At 50.0% G+C, this 21,483-nt stretch overlaps 2 protein-coding genes across 5 annotated transcripts; one reads left to right on the forward strand and one right to left on the reverse strand.

Annotated features, from left to right (window-relative positions):
• Positions 1-978: 978 nt before the first annotated feature.
• On the reverse strand, positions 979-11,756 carry LOC119457820 (RNA-binding protein Pasilla). 4 transcript variants are annotated; one of them, XM_037719560.2, is made up of 5 exons: positions 10,713-10,865; positions 6,631-6,827; positions 6,185-6,328; positions 3,206-3,360; positions 979-2,248 (listed from the first exon to the last, which is right to left on the reverse strand). In XM_037719560.2, the coding sequence occupies exons 2-5, from the start codon at positions 6,656-6,658 to the stop codon at positions 1,031-1,033; spliced, it is 1,545 nt and encodes a 514-aa protein (XP_037575488.1). In that variant the 5' UTR covers positions 6,659-6,827; positions 10,713-10,865; the 3' UTR covers positions 979-1,030. The 4 variants fall into 4 exon arrangements, with proteins under 4 accessions (XP_037575488.1, XP_037575486.1, XP_049526426.1 ...); XM_037719558.2 differs by lacking the exon at positions 10,713-10,865 and adding an exon at positions 10,470-10,696; XM_049670469.1 differs by lacking the exons at positions 6,631-6,827; positions 10,713-10,865 and adding an exon at positions 11,616-11,756.
• Positions 11,757-12,868: 1,112 nt separating this feature from the next.
• LOC125946881 (proteoglycan 4-like) lies at positions 12,869-21,185 on the forward strand. Its single transcript, XM_049671011.1, has 3 exons — positions 12,869-12,934; positions 16,965-17,129; positions 19,932-21,185. The coding sequence occupies exons 1-3, from the start codon at positions 12,869-12,871 to the stop codon at positions 21,183-21,185; spliced, it is 1,485 nt and encodes a 494-aa protein (XP_049526968.1).
• Positions 21,186-21,483: the final 298 nt, after the last annotated feature.

Genomic DNA, 21,483 nt, shown 5'->3' on the forward strand with positions numbered 1-21,483 from the left:
TTTTGTTTAAACAGTTCCTCTCGCGCATCAGGATGCATATGCACAGGAAAAAAAAGAAAAGTGTGGAGCCACTAAACACACTGTGGCCAACAAACAGGTGATGTCGCTGAATCAGCAGCGGCATTTTTCTTTTTAAAAGTTGCGAAAAGAATAAAAAAGTGGAGGTGGAGGAAAAAGGTGGGTGGGGATGGTGGTGTGGTGGTGGCGGCCCTCAAACGCACAGAAAAAAAAAAAGCATCGCCAGGAGGAAAGGGTTCGTCTGCAGCTGCATTGAGGCAAAAAAAAAAAGGGGCAAACTGCAGCTCTCTCCCCAGTACTGAAAAAACATTAACAAGGCCCTTTCTCAGATAGGCGCAGACACATGCACACACAAACATACACACACACATGCACACACAGACGCACGCAATTGGGAAGAGCAGGGCTTTTTCAAAATAAATAATGCTATGAGACATGAGCACGCGGGATACAGCTCCAGCAGGCCGCCTCCCCGAGAGTCCGACCGAGCAGGCACCGACCCCCCACCTCCCCGCAGCTCTCGAAAAGTCGGGGGCGCGTGTGTTCCCGATGGGGGTGTGGGGTAAAATGGGGGTTGGACACACCGTTGGGTGGGTAGGGGAAAGGGGGGGTCTCGCCCATCTTGCTTGGCGGCAGGCAGGGGCGCGTTGCATAGGTGCTACAGCTTGTTCTCGGGATGGGGGAGGCAACAATCCACAGCGGCCGTCGAAGAAGAGAACCTTTTTTTTTTCCCAAGGCACACTACAACGAGGAGAGAAGAGGAAAAAAACCCAGCGAAGGCGCGCGCGCGCACACCCAAGTCCGACGACGTGGAAATGGCCCACACTTCTGCACCTGTACACACCCAGACATGCGTGTAGTATATGTATATACATTATGTATATCCGTATGTTATATTATTCCACTACTGTAACATCACATTTTTTTTGCAACACTCGAAAAAGAAGGGGCAGAGGAAAGGGGGGATGGGGGGGGGGGGTCAGCCAAAGAAAAAAAAAATCCACCTTCCACCCTAGCGCAGCACCCCGAGCGCATTCTGCTGTGACCTTTTGGCTTCCTCCTCGGCGATCTGCTGCTCGATCAGATACTGGGCCGTGGAGACGGCATTTGGCGTGCCTGTGATGCTGACGATGCGGTTGCGCGTGCCTGGTGCGAACGTGCCCTTCTTGGAGATCTGGATGGCGGCGCCGCTGAAGCGCTGGATCTCAACCAGTGACTTCCCCCCCGGTCCCAAGATGGCCCCCACAATGTTCTCCCCCACCTCGAGGTCTCGCTTGACGGCGTCCGAGCACTTGTCGGCCGCCGAGGGCGGCGGCGGCGACTTGCACATGGCCCCCTGCGACGGCACCAGCGCCGTGCCCAGCCCGAACGAGTTGTTGTTGACCGGCATGCCTCCCCCGGCACCGTTGTTGGCCGCTGCACCGGGCGAGCCTAGCGCGGGTGAGTTCCGCCGGAATGGGTCAAACACCATGTCGCTGTGGTAGCGCTCCGAGCGGGGCGACCCGAAGCCGCCGCTGCCAACGGGGCCAAAGATTCCCGAGCTGCTGGCGACCACTGGTGGCGTGGCGTCCATTGGCGAGGTCGGGTAGACTTGCTGCGGTGGCGGCGGCTGGGGTGGGCCCTGTCCCATCATGGCCCCGTTGGCGCCCGCTAGGAGTGCTCCAAGGCTGGAGCCCAGCACGCCGTACGTCGCTAGGGTACCCATGGCTGTCGCGATGTCGGCCGTTGCCTGCTCCGTGTAGCCGTTGCTCCTTAGCACTGCTTTGACATTTTCCAGAAGCTGCGCCACGTTGGCACCCGGAAACGGTGCTGGCACCATGGAGCCCGCGGCCCCGCTAAAGTTTGCCGTCGGGCTTAGGCTGTTGAGGCTCCCGCTCGAGCTGTAGCTGGCTGACGAGTTGTTCACCGTGGAGTGCACGCTCGACGGGTTGGCGTAGGGCGAGCCCGTCGGGTTGAAGTTGGCCACGGGCCCGGTCACCTCGGCGTAGGAGACGTGCAGGCAGCTGCCGCTCTGCGGGTCCTCCACGATTTTGGCCAAGATGAGCTGGCAGGCCTTCTTGTTGTTGTCCATCTCACCAATGACGGTGATGCAGCGCTCGGCGAGGGCGTGGTCCTTGGACTTCTGAGAGATCTGCACGTATGCACCACTCTCCTCCTTGATCTGCTTGATGTAGCTGCCCCCCTTGCCGATGATCATGCCTGCCGTGCTGTTGGGCACCAGGATCTTCACCTGCGTGCATGCATGCAATGTGGCTCAGCAATGCTTAAGGCCCACTTTTGCTCAACGCTGGATGGCCTGACAAATTGGAGTGCACATAATGCTCGGCTCTCTGAAACCGATGACAGCAGGTGCCACCGACTGCACTGCACGTGCAAAGCGAGCAGAATCCATGACTAACTGGAGTGAAAGTGGCGCAACGAGCACGCACCGAACTTTGGCTATTTGCGACAGTGACAATTCCTGGCTAACTGCGGCAGTGACAATCCTCACGCCAATTCAAATGGACGAAACACCAAATGAAGCACTTCAACCAGATGCAGCTATTCATGGTACAAGGCGTGATGAAACAAACCAGCCAAAAGTTAAAAGTCAGTGCGTCATTAGCATACCTGCCAACTTAAGTCTGCGAACATCCCACGGACAAGCAGGGAAGTGGCACATTTGCTAATGAACTTTGCCTTGAGCATGCACCTTTATCGCATATTTATGCACTTCATTTATGATGATTGAACTTTAGACGCAGCCCACAAGCAGCAGCAAACTTGGAACAGCAGAGACTGTCAAGCAACACCGACTTTTCACAGACTTTTTTAGCAACATTGCCGCCGCCGACTTCGCCTGCTTCAGAACTACAGTGTTATAAATTTGCTCGAAGCAAGCAGCCTAATGGTATACGGAGTATAGCTGCGTATACGAATATGCATTTTTTGCAATTGCGTGCCACCCCAGCTTTGAACACCTTCATAAACTTTTCACACACAGAACTTATGTTTCATAGCACACAGTGAAATTGCAGAAAGAGCACAAAATTCGGGAGAGTTGGCAGGTATGCATTAGGCCTAGAGAACAAGTCAGAGTACTAAGCAACCCCATGTTAAAGAATCAAATGCGGAGTCCCCCCCCACCTCTTACATTTTGGAGCTTTTCAATCATTATGTTGTAGCCTTAGTCAAGAAAGCTCCCTACCTGCTTTTCCCTCTCAGCTGGCTGCTTGTGGTCAAAGTCTATGGCAATCTTGGCTGTGGGGTCTGGCTTCTCCTTAATTTTCTCCATGATAAATTCGTGGATGCGTAGAACGCCCTCGACACTGCCGGTGATGAGGCACACCCTCTCGGTAGTTCCTGCAAGTGCGACACACGTGGAAGCTACTGTGAAGGCAGTCACCAGCCGAGTTGCCAAAGGCCACATGTAAATTCAAGCTGCAATTGCTGGCTGCAGCCAACAACTACCTTCCAGATTCTTTCAGGACAGCGGAGATGATGATGTCTTTTATTGGACAATTTATAAGCAATACCAGATAACCATACGTGTGTGATAACTACTGATCAGTTAACTCCCAACCTGAAATGTTTCATATGCACTCCAACCATTCTATTCGATATCGATACAATACTTATATAAATTACACAACATTTATATGGAATCCATATGAATTCTGCATGAATTATATGAAGTTATAGGGAATTGTATAGAAAGTTATACGGAATGCCTCAGTAAAATTAACGCTCACCAAATGTCCTTTAGTCGCTTTAGGACACACTGATTAGGGTGTTGAAGCTGGTCAGCGATACCAGCATGTCTGCTTAGCTTTTCCAGACGCTGTGTACGCAATTGTGTGCACCAAGATAGTGCATCAACAGCAAAAGCGCTGATGAAAGTAATGATATTTACAAGACCGCAGAGGCTTGGGCTAGTCGGTACATACTCGATAGGGGAACAGCGAAAAAAAAAATAAACACAAGACAAGAAGGGAGACATGCACCAGCGCTGACTGACGACTGAATTCTTTATTCAGAAACATATACCAAAAGAAAAAAAAAAAGAAAAAAAAAGAAAGGTAGATCACTGCGCATGAGCAAAAATAGACACCGATTAGATTTAGATTTCCCGTGAATTGTGACAGTGCGTCTTGCGTCAGCACTCAGTCTGTGGCCTTGTCAGAGGCAGAACTAACATATCTCAGGAACAGTCGCAATTCGCAGGAAATCTAAATCTAATCGGTGTCTATTTTTGCCCATGCGCAGAGATCTACCCTTCTTTTCTTTCTCTTTTGGTATTATATGTGTTCCTCTCTGAATAAAGAATTTAGTCGTCAGTCAGCGCAGGTGTGTGTCTCCCTTCTTGTCTTGCTTTTTTGCGCTGTTCCCCTATCCAGTGATACTTAAAATGTGTCGCATATATCTTGGAACACTTATGATTGGAATTGTGCTGCAATTTTGGATAACATGTGCGGAATATCTTAGGAATATAATAAGGTTGGGTGTTTTTGCTCGGTGTCAGTATGCTGTTGTATGTAGCGGGTTCACTTCTTTCACTGTTTTTCACAATGTCATGCACCAGGCATAATTTTCAAGCGGCCAAATAAGTGTTTTTCAAGCTCTTCAATACACGAAATAGTTGATGTTCTCATATTTGATGTTCGTGTAGAGTGTTTTCGCGTGGAGCCCACATTCTGTAAACTTGACAAAACTCACTAAAGAATTCAGAATTCTTAATGTTTTCTGCTGCTGTACACTTTACGATTCTGAAGATGCAAGAAATGTGGTGAAAGCAAGTTTTCAATCAAGAGGATAAAGTGACGTCTAAAAGGGTTAGTAGAAATCTATACCAACAGCACTTCAAAATATTCATCTTCGAACCATTTTCTGCACACCACAACTGCTGCTTGGCTTTTTATTTGTAGCAGTCTGCCTTTAAAGAGGCACTGGTGTTCCACTTAGCTTTGTACTATGCTGTGCGAGAGAGGTTTTGCTAGAAAATGTTTAGAACATCAATGCTATGCAAATTAAGTAGAGATGTCGAGATTCTCCTGTTAGTCTCAAGATCACTACTACTTGGTCAACACGCCTTGAGCACCAGCCAGCTTCAAATGTGTAACGAACCAAGTTAATGAGCAAATTTGACCAAGACATTTGGTCGACCTGTAATCACCACTTCAATATTTCTCTCCTCTGCATTTGAAGCACATGCCACATGTGCCTATGGTTTGTATTGATGACAAGTGTTTGCGAGCCATAGCATCTGCAGCATCATACAATGCACTGTCTGACAATACTTTGATGGAAGTTCTGTTTCTGTTCCAGTGCGTTTCAATTGTAAGCTATTTACTATTACCGCAATATCCCGAGAGATACCCCACCACCCGAAAGAAAAGCCACCCCTGTTTTTGTCACGATTTGCTGTTTTTTTCCAATACACCAAAAGATAGCCTGTTAGCTGTAATCCTACTGCCCTGAGGTGGATGGCAGTGCTTCCGCTGCCACCAAGTGCAAAACCACGGTGACCATGGCAAAACGGAGTCGGTTATCTGCACCTGGAGATAACGAATAATGATGACTGGGAAGCACAGTCATCACTGGTTCATGCCCCTTTGTTGCAATGGTTACCTTGGCAGAAATTTCACAACCTCTGGCTACAAGTTTTTCAACTTTTCTTGATTGTACACCGAAAGTTAGCCCTCCCCCTGTGTCACCCAATTTGCTCATTAGGTGGGCCATCTTGGGATATTACGGCACGTGCGCCATGTAGTACATACCTAGGCCACACAGAAAAGTGTTGTGGCTTCCAAAGATCTGTCGCAACTAACCAGCACACGAAAAGTAACTGCAACACTTCAGGTAGCTGGGAGTGATACAGAGCAGACCATGCGAAGATGCAGCGCCACCGCGCTTTGTCAGTTTCAGTGCAGGTCAGAGGGATAGCAATCCTTATCGAGGGATGTGGGAACACGAGCACTTGGTGCAGTTACGACTGCACATAATCTGGGTAAGTTTTGAACTGCACCCTGCCAAAGGTTAATAGTGGCCGATAGGAAAAGGGGCAACTTCACTTTTCTCGATCTTCTTGCCCACATCACTTCTAGGCCTAACTGGGCACTCTCCTACGCTGGGTGTCACAGCCCCCCCTTCCTTGTTGGCGCGGTGCAGTTTTGTCCACAGGCCTCACCTGGGTAGAAGTCGTTCGACTTGGACATTTTCACCCTGGCTCCCGCTTCCTTTTGGAGCAGTGCAATGGTCTCACCACCTTTGCCGATGATGGCCCCGGCAGCCACAGCGGGTACAAGAATCTTGAAGTGGAACGTCCCATTGCCTGCAAGGAGAGGGGAGAGCGCCACTGTGCACACACGCACGCCATGCATTCGCCAAAAAAAAAAAATCGACAGCACGCACAGACACACACGCACACAGACAAACGGGGCGAGACTACCGGTGCATGTATGAGTCATGGGAGAGAAAAGAAGCCATGGTGGTTCTCGGCGTGTGAATCCTGAGAGGCCACGGTGAGCCTTGGCAGTGGGCGGGTGAATGAGATGGCGTGATGTAGTATGGCGCTACGACGATGCAGCAAGCGGCCAACAGACAAGATGAAGTAGGGGAGAACAAAGGCCGTACCTGACGCTCGTCTTCGTAATTGCTCCATTTGCAAAGCTTTTGCGGGGAGTGGGGGGAAGAAGAAGGGCTCCGGGCTTTTTCCGCTCCCTCTCTCAAACGTGTGCGCGTGCCCCCTTCCGTTCGCTCTTAACTGCGTTTCTTTCGCCTGAGCATAGCGCACCCGGCGGCTAGTGGTGCCCGTCAAAAGGGCTGCAAGGCTGCAAACGAAGAGACACATACACACCGGTTGTAGGAACCGACAAGCCCCACCACCATCGTTGGAGCCCAGGCAGGCCTCAGGGGAAGGGAAGGGACAGGGAGGGCGGGGCTTCAGACCGACACGACCTGAATCGCAGCACAAGAACCACTTCTTTTCAGCACCCTGTGCCCACTGCAGAACACGGTTTGTCTTAAGCCTGGCGCAGACAGAAGCCCCGAGTCGTAAAGCCAAGAAGATCGTCCATCTCGCACTCTACTGCGAGACGCATGCCTTAAGCAAGCTAGTTCTAGCGAAGAAGTGCTAGACAAAACGGCGCCGGTCTTGCGACGAGAAGCTAAGAAAGGAAGATGCTGCAGGTCAACAAGGGTACGACTATTTCGTGTGTGCTGCCAAAGAGTCAACTAGCAGAGCATTGTGTACTTTGTCAACAGAGATAATATGCCCAAAGCTGCAGCCTGGAAAATGGGCAGCTATATCATTTCAATCAAGTTCAAAGATTTTTACATAGGTCAGCTTCGACGAATGTGTCCTGCGAGCCTTGTTTCAACCAGCAAGAGCTTGTGCTACCTTCACGACATGTCAGATGCTTCTAACTGTATGTACAGGCTGTCGATTGCTGATGCACAGCTTAACTTGCATGTGCAAATTCACTTTTGTAATAAGGTCTAACTAGCTCTGTTCCCTTATACAACACACTTATATGCTATAGAAGAAACAACAGCTTAAGCATAATATTCCCGACCATGGTCATATTAGGGCAAAATAAACTTAAGCTGATAACTTAGAATTTGCAGATAAGAAAACCAGATAAGGAGTGACAACAGCAATAAATTTACCCACGAGTACATTTTTTACATTGGCCAATGAGGAACACTGAAATTGCTGCACGATTACCTGGAATAGAGCACTGTCTGGTAACGACATCCCTCAGTGTACAATGACGAGGACAGTTTCATCCAACACAACCTAGAACCGAAACAACGAAGTCTACCAACAGTACATGTGGTTAGGAATTGGAGCACCTACTAGCCCACAAGCAATCACGAGGCAAAAACCTCTTGTTTCGAACACGTAAGAAGTTCAATGCAACGCTATCATGAATCAATAAAAATCAAAGTAATTATATAATGCACGGTGTCAAAATTGGGCAATTCTGCACATTGCCAATGGCAGAAATACTGTACACAATTGAACCCGGATGTTAAAGCCCTACTCATATAGCCATTATACTATATAAATGTTAAGACGAGGTCCCAGCAGGTTTTTCGGTGGTTCCAACAGTTAATCGAAGTGAATAGGTCGACGGCGCAGTTGTCAAAGTGGACCACAATATCAATGGATGTTAAGGTTAAAGAGAATGTGTAGCCCTCTGTACAAAGAGAAAAAAAAAAAAAAATTCATCCGAGGATGCCTAGTATTAAGAACGAGAAAACAAAACTCATCTCGTGTTACTACATGTGATTAGGAAATGACTACTAACTAGTCATGCAGCATATCACCATTGGGGTGATAAGCTTAAACATAATCAAGCAGTTTACTACGTGCCTAGAATTTGAGCTAACACCGGTACAGGGTGGAAGTACGCCGTGGAAAAGCCAGGAAACGCAGACTAAATTAAGGAACTCCAGAAAAATCTACAATGGACAGAGGAGAAAACTTATGTAGTTCCCCCACGTGTCGGGGAAAAAAAAATCTAAAAAATAACCGGATCGTACAGTCGGGCAGGGCGGAGCAAAAAAGGCCCAAGCAATGCAACAGAGGCTAACGAGCATGGTCTGGAAACAAAGCTCAGTATACGCGGCCCCCAATCAGTCCTCTTAGCTTATCGCTGATGGAAAAGCAGCAGCAGCAGCAACAAGTTCAGTCACAGAAAGAGCGGAGGCCGCCACCCGGCCGCCCTCCCCTGTCCGGTCGAGATCGGTGCCACGAGGAAGGGAGGGCGGACCCTCAAGAAACAAGAACGCGACCACCACCGGCGAAAACGGGACCAGAACCAAGGTCGAGAAGGGGAACTACACTGCGACACGATGACGTCTTGATCGCAGCGTATATCTCCTCAACCAGGCCTGCCGCCGTCCCTTTTCACACACCGCTACACTACCGCAGGCGATGAGCCATCCGAGAAGAAATGCGCAAACTCTGCGGCGCCGCTCACGCGCGTTTAATAACGCGCGCACACGACCCTAAAAACTCACGAGGAGGCGGAAAGAATAGGAAAAAAAGAAAAAGAAAATCTGACTTTTTTCCCGCAACGATGCATCTAGCCGGCCACCGTCGCCGGCCGCACGCACATGCAAGGTGGTGTTAAAGGGCTGCGCCGGCGCGGAGGAGACGATAAATGCGATTACCACACGCTGCGACCGTCGTCGGCGGCAGCCGGGTCAACGGCAAGGACACGTCGGGGCAGCCCCCCAGATCGCCGGGGAAGCAATGCATTCCGCAGGTCGAGCCAGAAGCATGCAACGAACTGAAAGCAGCGCAGGACGGAAAGGGGGGGCAGCTCCGCCGTTGCCCCGGCAAATGCCCTAAGAGGGGGGCCGGCTGCTGCTACTACTACTACTACTACGACCGCTGGCATGCGCTCGCGAAAACCCGGACCGCAATTATTTTTCCGCCGCCCCTCACCCCGTCCCTAACTAGGCATCGCTCAATGTCCTAAAGTCGAGCGCTCGCAAAGCGTGCTCGAGAACCACGCTTGTCGTCTGCCTTCGAAGGCAGATTCGCACGAAAATATTTCTGCAAGATAGGCCTAGGCTACACTGCGCAGGGGTGAGCCGGCGCACTGGCTCAGCCCCCCCTCCCGACCGACCAACACACCATATGCAAGGTCCGCTTCGGCCACGAGATAAACACCGAATTGTGACACTGCGTGAAGCATCGGAGAGATTCGTCACATTCCTCCGTGCACTGGGGAACCCGATCGGGCTCCCTTCGTCTCGCAGGAAAGCAAAAAAGCAAAGGGGAAAAACACGCCCGACCGAAAACACGGCGAGCCGCCGTGGGGTGTGGGGGAAGAAGACGGAAAAAAATTTTTTGCTTTCCCGACCCGACCAAACACGGGTGCGTCCAGAGAGGCGGAAAGCTCTGCTCTGGGACCACGGGTCGGCGAAAAACAACGAGACGGGCCGTGGCTAGTAGGAAAGGCTGTCGACGACACTTGCCTTCGGGACGGCGAGCAGCACGACGCGAAAATGGTCGACCTTGCTCGGCACCTCGCTGCTGCAGCAAGCACCGGGTGAAAAGTCCGCTGTCCCACATACCAGGGCCCGGCGCTACTCCATCGAGGAAGAGAAAGTCGCGGCTACCAAGCACGCCAGGGGCTTTGACTCGACGAAAAAGAAATCGCCGACGATGTAATAAGGTGTGCGACGAAGAGAAAAAATATATACAAAAAGAGGTGCTCGCCGGGCACCCTCCCCGGCCTGCCTTCGGAGGAAAAAAAATACACGTTGCGGGCCTGGAAAGCAGATCGCACGGCTGTCAGTAGAGGCCAAATGGACGGCACTTTCCGAGCCCGTGATCCCCGAACCACAATATCAGGAGCGAAAGACAGCGTTCGCCGGTTGATGGGACCCAGATAATTCGCCATCTCAGCGGCGATAAAAAAAATAGCAAGAAAACGTCGCCCCACTACCAGTACCTGACTCGGAAACCGCTGGGCAGCCGCCCAGAGCTTCGAAGCATCGAGAACGAGCATTTTCCTCGGGCCAAGCGCGCATCCGAGCCATCACGCAGCGCTCGAAACAGGGGGAACTCGCGAAAACCGAGCCCTGCCTGCCTGGGTCCGGCCGCTGTGTCATATGGTACTACCCACGTCACACCCAGTTGCGCTGGCTGGGCAGCGGACACGAGACGCCCCGCTAGACGCAAATTGGTACGCTACCTCCGCCATGGTGGGACCTTTTCGTCGCCCCAATATCGAGCTCGGAATCCAGGGGCCTCTTCCTAGAATCTCCAATATCGGGATCGGGACATCCATTCACACCTCCTAAACCCGTCGCCATCTTCAGTGCAGCAGAAACGTCCGGGCTCTGACGTCACTCCCGACGTCAACACGAGTCTCCCGGAAGACGCTGCGGACCGGCGTTCTTCCTGTTCCTCTCCACGAGCCGCGACGCCATCCCTCGCCGAAACGGCGAGGTACCGTGGACGATCGTTCGAGGCGCGCTGTCCGCCATTTCACTGACACACACACACGCGCTGTCGAACGTGCAAACGCGCACTTTGCTCGGATGGGAGTGCGAATAGAGTTCACATGCTGTTATCGGCCTTCCTCGGGCCTCGGTTTCGCGTTTTGTGACGTTTGTTTGCAACGTATCAAGCTTTTTAAACGTGTCCGCGTCCCCTACGATACTGATGGTCCATCAGCTACACTAACGCTGCGCTGCTAGTAACGGCTTCAGTTGTAATTATTTCGAACGTAATCGATCAAAACGTGATTCACCCAAGCCCAGAGTGCTCACACGTTGATAATACGACTGATAATAGATAGCAGTGACCTCAGCCTTACTATCTGTTAGCTTCGCGCGTCTCGAGTGCGGCGAGTTTCACCAGCGTCACCATACCACCAGCGGCACATTGTAGGCATTCGTGTGATTTAACTAGTTTAGATACCGGCCATGGCTGATAGCAGCTGATACAGCGGTGCCCGTGGCTGACAACGATTGCCACGAATTTGATTTTAAACCGCCTTATAACCCACGTGATAGGCTTTCCTGCATACCGCGTCTACCGTGCAGGGGAGCGACATTCGCAGAACACGCGGGAGACTTGAACTCGCACTCGCCTTGTATTCCTGGCAGCTTGTGGGTCCCGGCGCTGCGTCAGCGACGTCGTTGGCGAAACTTCTGCGCTGCATTTTGGCCCGGAAATTATTAACCGAGGCAAATTTGAAGTAATAAGCGCTTCACCGAGGACACAGCTGATTGTCCACAGGCACAGTTGCCAAGCTTTGTCACCAGGGCACGCTGCGAGCGCACCGTTCGTTAGCTTACAAATTCGTTACGCGAAACAAAATAGCGATCGGTTCGTATTTTTAGTTGCATAAAAAATTAAGGCGAATTTTTTGTTACGAACGTAAGTACGCGATGCGAACGAATAGTGAAAAAATGCACGCGCGTGCGACTCTGCGGAGCTAGTTATTGCGGAGCTTTTATACATAGTTGTTTTCACATTGGCTTCACGCATCAAAACGCCGACACCTTACTTAATACAAAATGGGTCATTCACAGATTGTCGCGGCACCTATTGGTAAATCAGTAAAGTTGTTACCGTAAGTGGTTGCTGGTATTTTGCGATATTGGTTTGCTTTCTCTACTCCAAGGCGAGAGATGCATTTAAGAGCGGCGAAAATATGGCATTAGAAATGGTCGGTTTTGAAGGAAAGTTTTTACACTACTGCGATTAAAGCACTTTGGAGAAGGAGGGAGGAAAGCTGGAGGAAAGAGCAAGCGACTGAAACGGCGGCAACAGCGGTGGAGAGAGCACAGCGGAAAGGTGCGCCAGCCTGCATTGTGCGATGCGCGGTTGGGTTCCCTCCCTTCACACCCCCTCCAACGGCTCTCTCTTTTTTTGTTTGTTCTAGTTTCGTTAATGTCATCAGGGTCCATTGGAGAGTAATGTTCGATGTGAAGCGGGCTTCGCACCATCAAGTGCAGTGAGCGGCTGCACGTTTGCCATTGGAAGCGACGCCGGGAACAGTCGGAATGATGCGGTGAGCGGCAACTTTTAGGCCTAGAGAAGTTTCGTATGGCCACTGCGCGAGCGAGCGAGCCGTCGCCGGGTGTGATGCACGCAGTGCACGCACCGCCGAAAATGGAAGATATGTTGCTGGCGGCTTCCCTTTAAGCAGCAGCTGCGCGCAGGCGCTGGAGCGAGTCGCTTGAGCGCTTCTCTCGGCGCTTTTAAAGTAGCACCGGCCAGCAGTTAAGAAGCGTGCGCTAATTTTTGTTGCGCGAGGTTTTTTTCTCAGGGGCGGGTCGGGCTTGCATTTCTTGGCGGCGCGTTCCACCTGTGAACGCATCAGGCTCGAGCGTAGCCATGCAGAACGCCACTGGCGTCTTTGTGCCGTGCGAGTCAAACATGCGCGCGATTTTGGTTGCACAGGTGAGGAACACTAATAATTACGTCGCGCTGTTGCTTCGCCGGGCGAATCATCGGCGATGTTTCGCGTAAACATGTCAGCGTAAAAGGCCGGATACCGTTCTGCAAAGTGTAGAATTGTAGTGCTCCGTCTCGTGTGTTCTGGCCCAACGGCTAAGTATTCTGTGGTTTGCAAAATGCTTGCATATCGACGATTGTGCAACTCGTATTGCTTTCTAAATGTGGGCGGCTCATTTTTTGCATATAAAAATTTATATATAAAAAAAAGAAAAAGGTTGATGAGGCAATATTGCTTTGAACGCCGTGCGGCGTTCATTCGCGCTCCGTGTAGACTTTGTAGCGGCTTTCATTCTTCAAATGCAGGCGCGTATCTTGGAAGCCCTCAAGTGATTTGGCGAGTTGCCTGTACGGGTTGTCGGATTTTCGAACGCTACCATAGTGGGGCGCATTTAATAGCGCTGCTACTAGAAAAACTACCAGCCACCTCAAGATTGATATGTCCATCACGGCTCAATGTTTCATATTGATGCATATACTGAAATAGCTTGCGCACAAAAAGTGTTGCGCACTGTGCAGTTAAGTGTCTTTGCCTGTTTTGAATGAACCCCGTAACCGGTCAAGAGTGCTCAGTTATGCCGCTTGCCTGAAGGCATTAAATTGAACAGCAGTGCCATTGTTTTTAAACAAGCTACTACTTCATCTTGGAGAAGCGTCACTATTTTCAGAATCGGAGGAGTTGCATGGTTATGACTACATGAAGGACATATTGCTTGGTTACCAGGGGTAGAGTTACCAGTAACTATCACCACAGCTAGTTGAAAACATTGTTTCATTTCTCTCCCAGGCTGCTTCTGCTGCCACTTGTTGCTGAAGCTACGGTTTTGTGAAATGCGAAAAATGCCCATGTCCCATGCATTGGGGGCACGTTAAAAATCTCCTGGTGGTCAAAGTTAATCCGGAGTCCCACACTGCGGCGTGCCTCATAATCAAATCGTAGTTTTCGCACATAAAACCCCAGAATTTATTAATTCATTGTTGTAAAATGTGATTACATTTCGAATGCAATTGCATGTTTTATGTGTTTCATGCTGTCTGCGCTGTTCAAAATGGAAGTGTTGTAAATAGCCAGGTTTGCTATGCCAGAATTGTGATTCAGGCCAACAACTAGCGAAACATAACAAGTCTGTGTTTGCATTGGAAAACTGACATCCGAGTTCCTACTTCTTTGTGGCTTCTTAATAAATCTTTTGCTGTTCAGTGTAGATTGAAGTCTGGTCAGAAAAATAGAAGTGCTGCCGCACATGGCTGGGCTGCATGCCTGATAGCACATGGCAAGTGGCAGTATACAAGATTGAAATGTGAAATTGGAATGCGTGGTTTGGGGGGGGGGGGGGGTTGTTATTACTGTGCTACTACAAAATTAGGCACCCCATGACACTAACACCTCTTTGAATGTTGACTACCATATTTCAAGGGAACAAAAAATTGATGACTTTTGTGCATTTGACTCTAAGCACCCTTTCTTGATTTAATTCAGAGAAAAAGGGGCGGTTGGTTAATTTTAGTTTTTTGTGGCAGGTTAAGAATTATCTCCTAACAGAGGTGTGGCTATTGAATGAAAGCTGATCTGTAGACCCCTTCCACGCTGTCACATCTCGAATATAGCTGCCCATTGTCGTATGCTACTACTGATAGCTTTGGCAGATGCTCAAGATTTTATTAGCTGACGCAAGCTTCTTGTAGTAAAAGGTGCTAATTAAGTTGCAGATAATTGCAGCCACCAATCGCCTTTGCACAGAGAACAAGAAACGGTCGTTCCTGTCCACGTGCCAGTGTACAGACACGAAGAGCGTCTGTAGTCTTTGTCAAAACTTCCAAAGGCAATGATTGAGTGACAAGGCCTGTTGTTGGCTCCACTTGCAGGGCTTGTGTAGAACACCCAGTGCTCCGAAACTCGGGAGATAGCGGAGTGCTGCTCGTTGCAGTAGCTAAGCAGCTAATGGTGTTCTGCTATTGAGCACAGTGTTGCGGGTTTGACCATCAGCTGCATTTCTATGGGGGCGAAATGCAAAAGCACTCATGCACTTATATATAGGTGCACGTTGAAGAACCCTGTATGGTCAAAATTAATTCGGAGCCTCCACTACAGTGTACCTCATGACCCGCTAAGCAGTTTCTACACCTTAAACTGTGCAGTTTAACTTTAATTAGCAAGGGGTGGTGTTCCTCTGCTTCCGGAGCTTTGAATAATTGAAAGTTCCAGGGGTGCCCAATAGGCAGGTAAACAGACTGGTTCATGTGTGTAGTGGCAGTGAAAGTTTTGATGAGGACTGCACTTGGTGAATGGAGCGGGGAGTAATTGTGGCACATGTGAACGATGTGTTTGGAACTGATGTTCCACATTTCCTGGCTTTGCTTGTTGGACTCGGGCAGAAAGGAATATGGGGAACAGTGTCTGGTGTCTGATTCAGCATCTCAGTTCTTGAATTGTGCTGTCCAGAAGTTAAAGTATTTAGTGGCAGAGGGAGTGCAAACACAGGCACACCTAAGTGTAGCCAGAATAAATGCTTGGTAGTAAAATTTTTGCACAAATTTACTTGCACGAGTGGAAATGACTTGAGCAAGAAGTTAATGAGGAAGTATGCAAGTCACAATGGAGGCTGCAGGATTTTGATGCATTTTGAGGTATTGTCTGTTTTGTATTTCTTGTAAGCAATGCTGCACAGTATGCAAAGCTGTTTGGCTTGCTAGGTTAGTGTATTTACACTCAGACAGCTAAGCAATGCCAAGCTGTGCTGCGACTGCACATTGTAGTTGCATCACATATTTTACTGGCAGAGCTTTCAAGTGTCAACTAGCAACTACAAATGCATACTCTTGCATAAAGTTTGGAACAGGTGTAAACAAGCGACTCCTTTTCGGTGCTCTGGAAGTGCGGCAGTGTTGATGCAATTGATGAAAACAAACGGGTGGCAAACGTTTGTGATGCAGTAAGCATCACGAAAGTGTGACTTCTAATTTTATTTGTGGTAGGAACAATGCAGTCTGTCTTTGTAACTCGGCGCAAATGGCCAGCACATGGAGCAGAACATGCAAAAAGCGTTTCCCTGACATTTATGAACCTTGGCCATGGTGAGCTCTGTAATTCAGCAACGTCAAGGGCAGAACGGGAAAGTGAGCGTGATTTGGACTGGTCATTTTAGCACTCAAGTAACCTGCAGGTTTTCTTCAGTGACTTGTTGCACTCTCCAGGGCTTTTACACAGTTTGAGTTTTCTTGGAAGTGAAGACACTGTCAGTCCCCCAACACAGTGTTAAAGAAACCCATACAGGTTTCTTAGAAAGGAAGCTTCACAGCTGCAGAAAAATTCAGTCCCCTGGTTCGGTGATGCAACTCGGGACCAGAGCCTTTCCGAGGTGGTCACTCTATCATCCCAGCTAACCAGAAGGCCAGCTGGTCACAGAGCGAGGCCAAATTAATCGAAATTCGGAAGCACAGAGCCACTAAACATGGCAGATCGTTTGATTTGCCTACATTCAGTGACCCTGCGCTTCGAGTTGTCAATTTGACCTCGCTCTGCAATTTGTTACAGTCAAACATCGATATAATGAAGTTGTACTTGCAGCGAAAAGCTTTGTTATATCGAGGTTTTGTTAATTCAGTGGAACTAAGATGGGGAAATAAAAATAGTTTGTTACATCGCGAATTTCGTTAATTCGAGGTTAGTTATATCGAAGTTTGACTGTATAGCCTTCCTGGCTCGCCCAGATAGTACAGTGACCGCCCCGGAAAGGCGTTGGTCCAGGGTTCGATCCTCTGACTAGGATGAATTGTTTGACCTGCTAAGCTTTGTGCCTGAGAAACCCAAATGGGCTACTTTCATAGCTTCGTGATACTCTCGCGTAGTTGACACTCTCTCCCTTTCATGAAACTTCCTGGATCCACCCTGCCTATTTCCGCACAACTGATGTGCATCATTTCTCTTTTTCGACTAGCAATAAAAGGCCTATTTTCCATGTGGCACTGTGCACAGGTGATGGCGGCGCCTCCCAAGAAGGGGGGCTACCCTTCTCGGCAGCGCCGCTTTGGGCCGGCGCCCCTGGCCTCCTTCGAGGACCTGCCCACTGATGACCAGGACAGCAGCCCTGAAGCGCGCAGCCCCGACACCCTCGTACCCTCTGAGGTGTCCACACCACAGGTAAGCGAGCCTCAGTGACACACCTGCTGATACTCGCTGGTACCAGTGGATGTTGCACTAATAATTTGCCAGATGATGCAGTATGCCATAATTGTTTGGGACCCCTATACTAATGCTAACATTAATAAACTAGATAGAATACAAAAAAAAAAGGTGGTATGATTCATCTACAATTCATATGAAATGGATCATCCGTCAGTACCCTCGTAAAGAAAAGTGTGTTTCCATCGGTTAGCCACTGAAATCGCATATGTCGACAAACGTTCTTCTATCAGCTAACCAATGGACATTACAATATTGAAACTTCAAAAATTTTCACTCTAGCTGAAACTTTAAAGGAACTTTAAAGGAGAGTGCCGTTCAGAGTTACTATGAAGCAAAATCTGCAAATTTGCAGCAAATTTGCAGCCAAAACTTTGAGCAGTAAAGCACTTTTTAGTATTTCTCACGAAGCTTCAGATATTTAATTGTTTTTATTTTGGACTTGTACTGCAGCATATTGTTAAATTGTAAGGTTGACAGGTCTGTGGTAATGGTGCACAGAAAGGTGCTCATTGGATCACAGAAATTGCTGCAAATCTTGGAAAGGTGTTCAACAGGAGCACGTGCAACCTTCGCCGTTTTGACAGCTAGTTGCAGCTCTAACCATCTTGGTAATGAGATGTTGACCCTAATACAAAATGTCAGTGTTTCCAGCATTTACCAATCATCCTTTGTTCCGATCCTCATCAACCTTCATGATTATTTTTCATCCCCTCTCCTCCCCTCTTCTCAACCTTGCAGACCAGCTTGGACATCTGCATTTTCAAAAATAAAACAAAATTGTACAGATCTAACGCACATGTGAAGCGAAGCTTTAGTGAAGCAGGTAATTAACGCTGATGTGTACAGTTGTCTTATTTTCATCCTCTGCAACGTGTAACATTATCCAATGTTTATCTGTATGCACGGTACAGGTCACAACTTTAATCTCGTGCAATGTTTCAATTTATGCGCCACACTGTTTGCAGTCTATGCAGAAATGCTAGCACCAGTTCAGGCGGATGCACATGGTGCGCCAATGTAGAAGGGAACACCGAATTTGCGTTAAAGCCGATAGTTTTCCTTGTGTATGCCTTGTGATGAGAAAAAGTTACATGAGTGAGATTCTTCAACAGGTGAGCAATGTAACAAACAGCAGTGAGTGAGGTTCTGGCTTGCACTGTTTCAAGAATCGCTGTTTCCACACAGATGAAGTGTTCTCTTTCATATTGGCAGAGCGTGCAGTCTGAGGCGTCGGCCACGATGGCGATGCAATGCTGTCGTGTGTGCGAAGGCAATGTGTGACGCCTGTCGAGGGTAGAATGTTGATGAGATCTGCGTGCACAGAGAAGTACAACTCACATCCAAATATGTTTATTCTGTGTCTTTTGTGTCACATGGGAACATACCCAGTGGCACACGCTCAGTGGCTTAAGAATGCCGTAGACGAAATATTTAAAGGCGCCCCTAAACCACCTCTGATATTTTAAAAACATTTCAAGTAAACACGCACATCGAGTTCAGAATGCCGTCACGATCAACGATGCCAAACGCGGCAGTGCTACGCGCCTCGGGCACGCCACAAAATTTAAAAAAACAATCCTGTGCTCCTCTCCGGGCCTGTCCGGTATCCCCAGCGGTTGTCGTGACGTCACCAGGGTGCATCTGGTGATGTCACCAGGAGCAGACGCTCTCAATTGGTAGAACAAGAACCTACAACTTCCGGTTAGTCTGCTAGCAGGTACGCGCGCTCCCTGCTCTTCCTCATCGCGTTGCTCGCTTGTGCGCACTTGTGGGCCGTAGTTACCGATTCGCAACGCAAGTGCCAAATTGCTTGCGTTTCGACACCGTCGTGCTTAAAGGTCCGATTTGGTGCGCAAAAAGAGTCCAACAGTGTTTTGCGTTGGCTAGATGGCAACCGTGTGCGGTGCTTGGCTGCAAAAGCGCCCTCTAGAAAAACGAAAGGACGCGAGACTTGCTATGGTGCCCTGTGCAATGCCTCACTTGTGTAACTCTCCTTTTATTTGCATGCCGAGCTCGCGGAAAGCGTAGTACGCCGCCTCGAGGACACCAGGATTCAGACATACGCTGAGGAATTAAGGGTGCCGTGTAGTGCAGTCATCGTTTCCTTTAGCAACGACTTCTGTCACCTCCCTGCAGCTGACATTCTCCTCGGCATTTGTGCTCGCCACGCATAGACCGCACACGCACCTGCATTGACGATGCCATTAGCACGAAACGGGCTGACCGCTAGCGGGCGAAAACAGCAGAGCATACCAACCCATATCGTTTATTTACTCCTCCTCATTAAGAGGCTTTGCAGCATCTGCTAGATGGTTAAGCTAGATGGTTAAGTCAAAATGAACATGGGTCAAGTGATTACTTATTTACTGGACGAGAAAAAAAAAAGACAGCACACTGCACGAATTCCATCGGCTCTTAACTCCTTTACTGCAATAGCAGCATTCTCCCAGAGAGACGACCACCATGTTGTGGTTTGCATAGTTTTCCTCAATATACTGCGATCACCCACTACGGGAGAATGACCGAGAAGCCAGTGATTATAGGGTTTTTGATTGGTGTGGAGGGGTGTAACCGAACAAAAATGTACTAATTTAAAGTAAGAATTTGAACAAATGAATTCGAACATAAAACATATGCCGAAAATCACTGTTGTAATCAATGCAAGACAGTTAAGGCACATTTTTTTTCGGTCTCGTAGGTACGCAGTTACTACATGCAGCCGATTTTATAACCGAGTGCATTTGCATTATTATGCAGGTGGAAGGGGACGTCGACTCATTGGCGACGCTGACGCCATGTGGCTCGGTGCCGACGGCCAACGGGTCTCCCTGCTCGCCCGTGGCCCCACCCCTGCTGGAGGTGCCACCGCCGCCTTCCACTGACTCGCTCACTCCCGAAGAGCCCCAGCGTCGCAAAGGCTCCTGGACCGAGCTGTTCCTGCGTGGCCGCTCGCCGCAGCGCAGCAGCGGTGGGACCAGCCCCGAGCCCACCAAAGGCTTCTTCTCGTCTCTGCTCAAGCTTGGTGGCCGCAAGTCACCCCGCAGCCCTTCGCCCCACAGCCCGTCACCTGTGCCTACCGCGCCCCGCCTTTCGGTCACTTTGCACGACGAACAGCCGGACGGCGTGCTCGACAGCTTGCCCAATAACCCACCGCAGAGTGTGCCGAATAGCATGCCGAATGTTGTACCAGATAAGGCGCCAGAGAAGAGACCTGACAAGCAGCTGGACAAACAGCCCAACAGCTTGCCCGACAAGCAGCCGGAGGGCAATCCGAAGAAATGGCAGGACAGAACCAGTAGTAGCAAGAAGCCGGCTGGCGTTCCAGGTGAGCCCCGTGCGCGACCGCAGGACCTAGAAATCAACGATCCCTTTGACCGTGCGTGCCTGCTGGAACGAGTGTGCCAGTCGCTGGCCGACATCCCCAGTGCCAGCCGTCGGGGCAGCCGCGAATCACCGGAGCAGCTTTCGTCGGAGTCGGAGCTCACGCTGGACGCGGTTCTTGCCAAGCAGAGTAGTCAGGATGAGTTTGAGACCTTGCTTGCTCAGGACTCGGTGGAGTCTGAAGAGTTTCTCTCGGTTGCGTCCGCCGTGGCACCGCCACCGCCGTCGCGCAGCCCCGTGCCCACTCGGCAGCAGCGGCTCGAGGTGGTGACCATCCCGATTGAGCGCCCGCGGAGCACAACACCAATCAACATCGCGCCGATCGAGGCGTTCCTGCCGGCTGTTTCGCCAGAGCCCTGCCCTCCGGACAAGATCCGGCTGTTCCTGCCCGGAGAGCAGTTCACGGGCCGCGGGCCGCGGAGCCCTCGTCGCAGCTCGCTCAAGAGCTGGCTCCACTTTTGCGAGGAAGGTCTGCAGAGCCCGAGGAGCCGCAAGCGATCCGAGGACAGCCAGGCAGCCGGCTGCTGTGACTGCCCCGGTCCGGAGGCCGCACACTCGGATTGCGCCTGCGACTGCCACCACCAATCTCCCGGGAGCAGCTCCCTGAGCAGCCCCGAGCACGCCTCCTAGAGCACATCCCGCAACCGTGAGTGTCTTCCTTATTCAGCATAGCAATGGTGCAGATGACTGACAGGACGAGCGATACGACCAGGTCAAGTGCCCTGTTATTGTAGATAGCACGTGAAGTTAGAGGTGCAAACTTGACTGCAGATGGTGGTAGTTGTCTGCTCGTTGACACCATGAGGACAGCTAGATATACCGAGAGGTACACCACAAGAACTGGCTTGACTCGGAGAAGAATGCTTTGTATTAGAAGGCCCGGTGTTGGGGGAGTAAGCTGCACGAGGGTTCTAAGCTGGGATAGCTG

The sequence above is a fragment of the Dermacentor silvarum genome, chromosome 7 (genome assembly GCF_013339745.2).
Source record: "Dermacentor silvarum isolate Dsil-2018 chromosome 7, BIME_Dsil_1.4, whole genome shotgun sequence".
Taxonomy (NCBI): Eukaryota; Metazoa; Arthropoda; class Arachnida; order Ixodida; family Ixodidae; genus Dermacentor; species Dermacentor silvarum.

Excerpts from the sequence above, each read along its gene's own strand:
- LOC119457820 (XM_037719558.2), bottom strand. The coding sequence starts at position 10,513 with ATGCTTCGAAGCTCTGGGCGGCTGCCCAGCGGTTTCCGAGTCAG. Across the intron at positions 6,828-10,469 it reads CCCAGCGGTTTCCGAGTCAG|CCTTGCAGCCCTTTTGACGG; the intron begins GTACTGGTAGTG and ends CTTCGTTTGCAG. Across the intron at positions 6,329-6,630 it reads ATTACGAAGACGAGCGTCAG|GCAATGGGACGTTCCACTTC; the intron begins GTACGGCCTTTG and ends CTCTCCTTGCAG.
- LOC125946881 (XM_049671011.1), top strand. The coding sequence starts at position 12,869 with ATGCAGAACGCCACTGGCGTCTTTGTGCCGTGCGAGTCAAACATGCGC. Across the intron at positions 12,935-16,964 it reads GCGCGATTTTGGTTGCACAG|GTGATGGCGGCGCCTCCCAA; the intron begins GTGAGGAACACT and ends CACTGTGCACAG. Across the intron at positions 17,130-19,931 it reads CTGAGGTGTCCACACCACAG|GTGGAAGGGGACGTCGACTC; the intron begins GTAAGCGAGCCT and ends ATTATTATGCAG.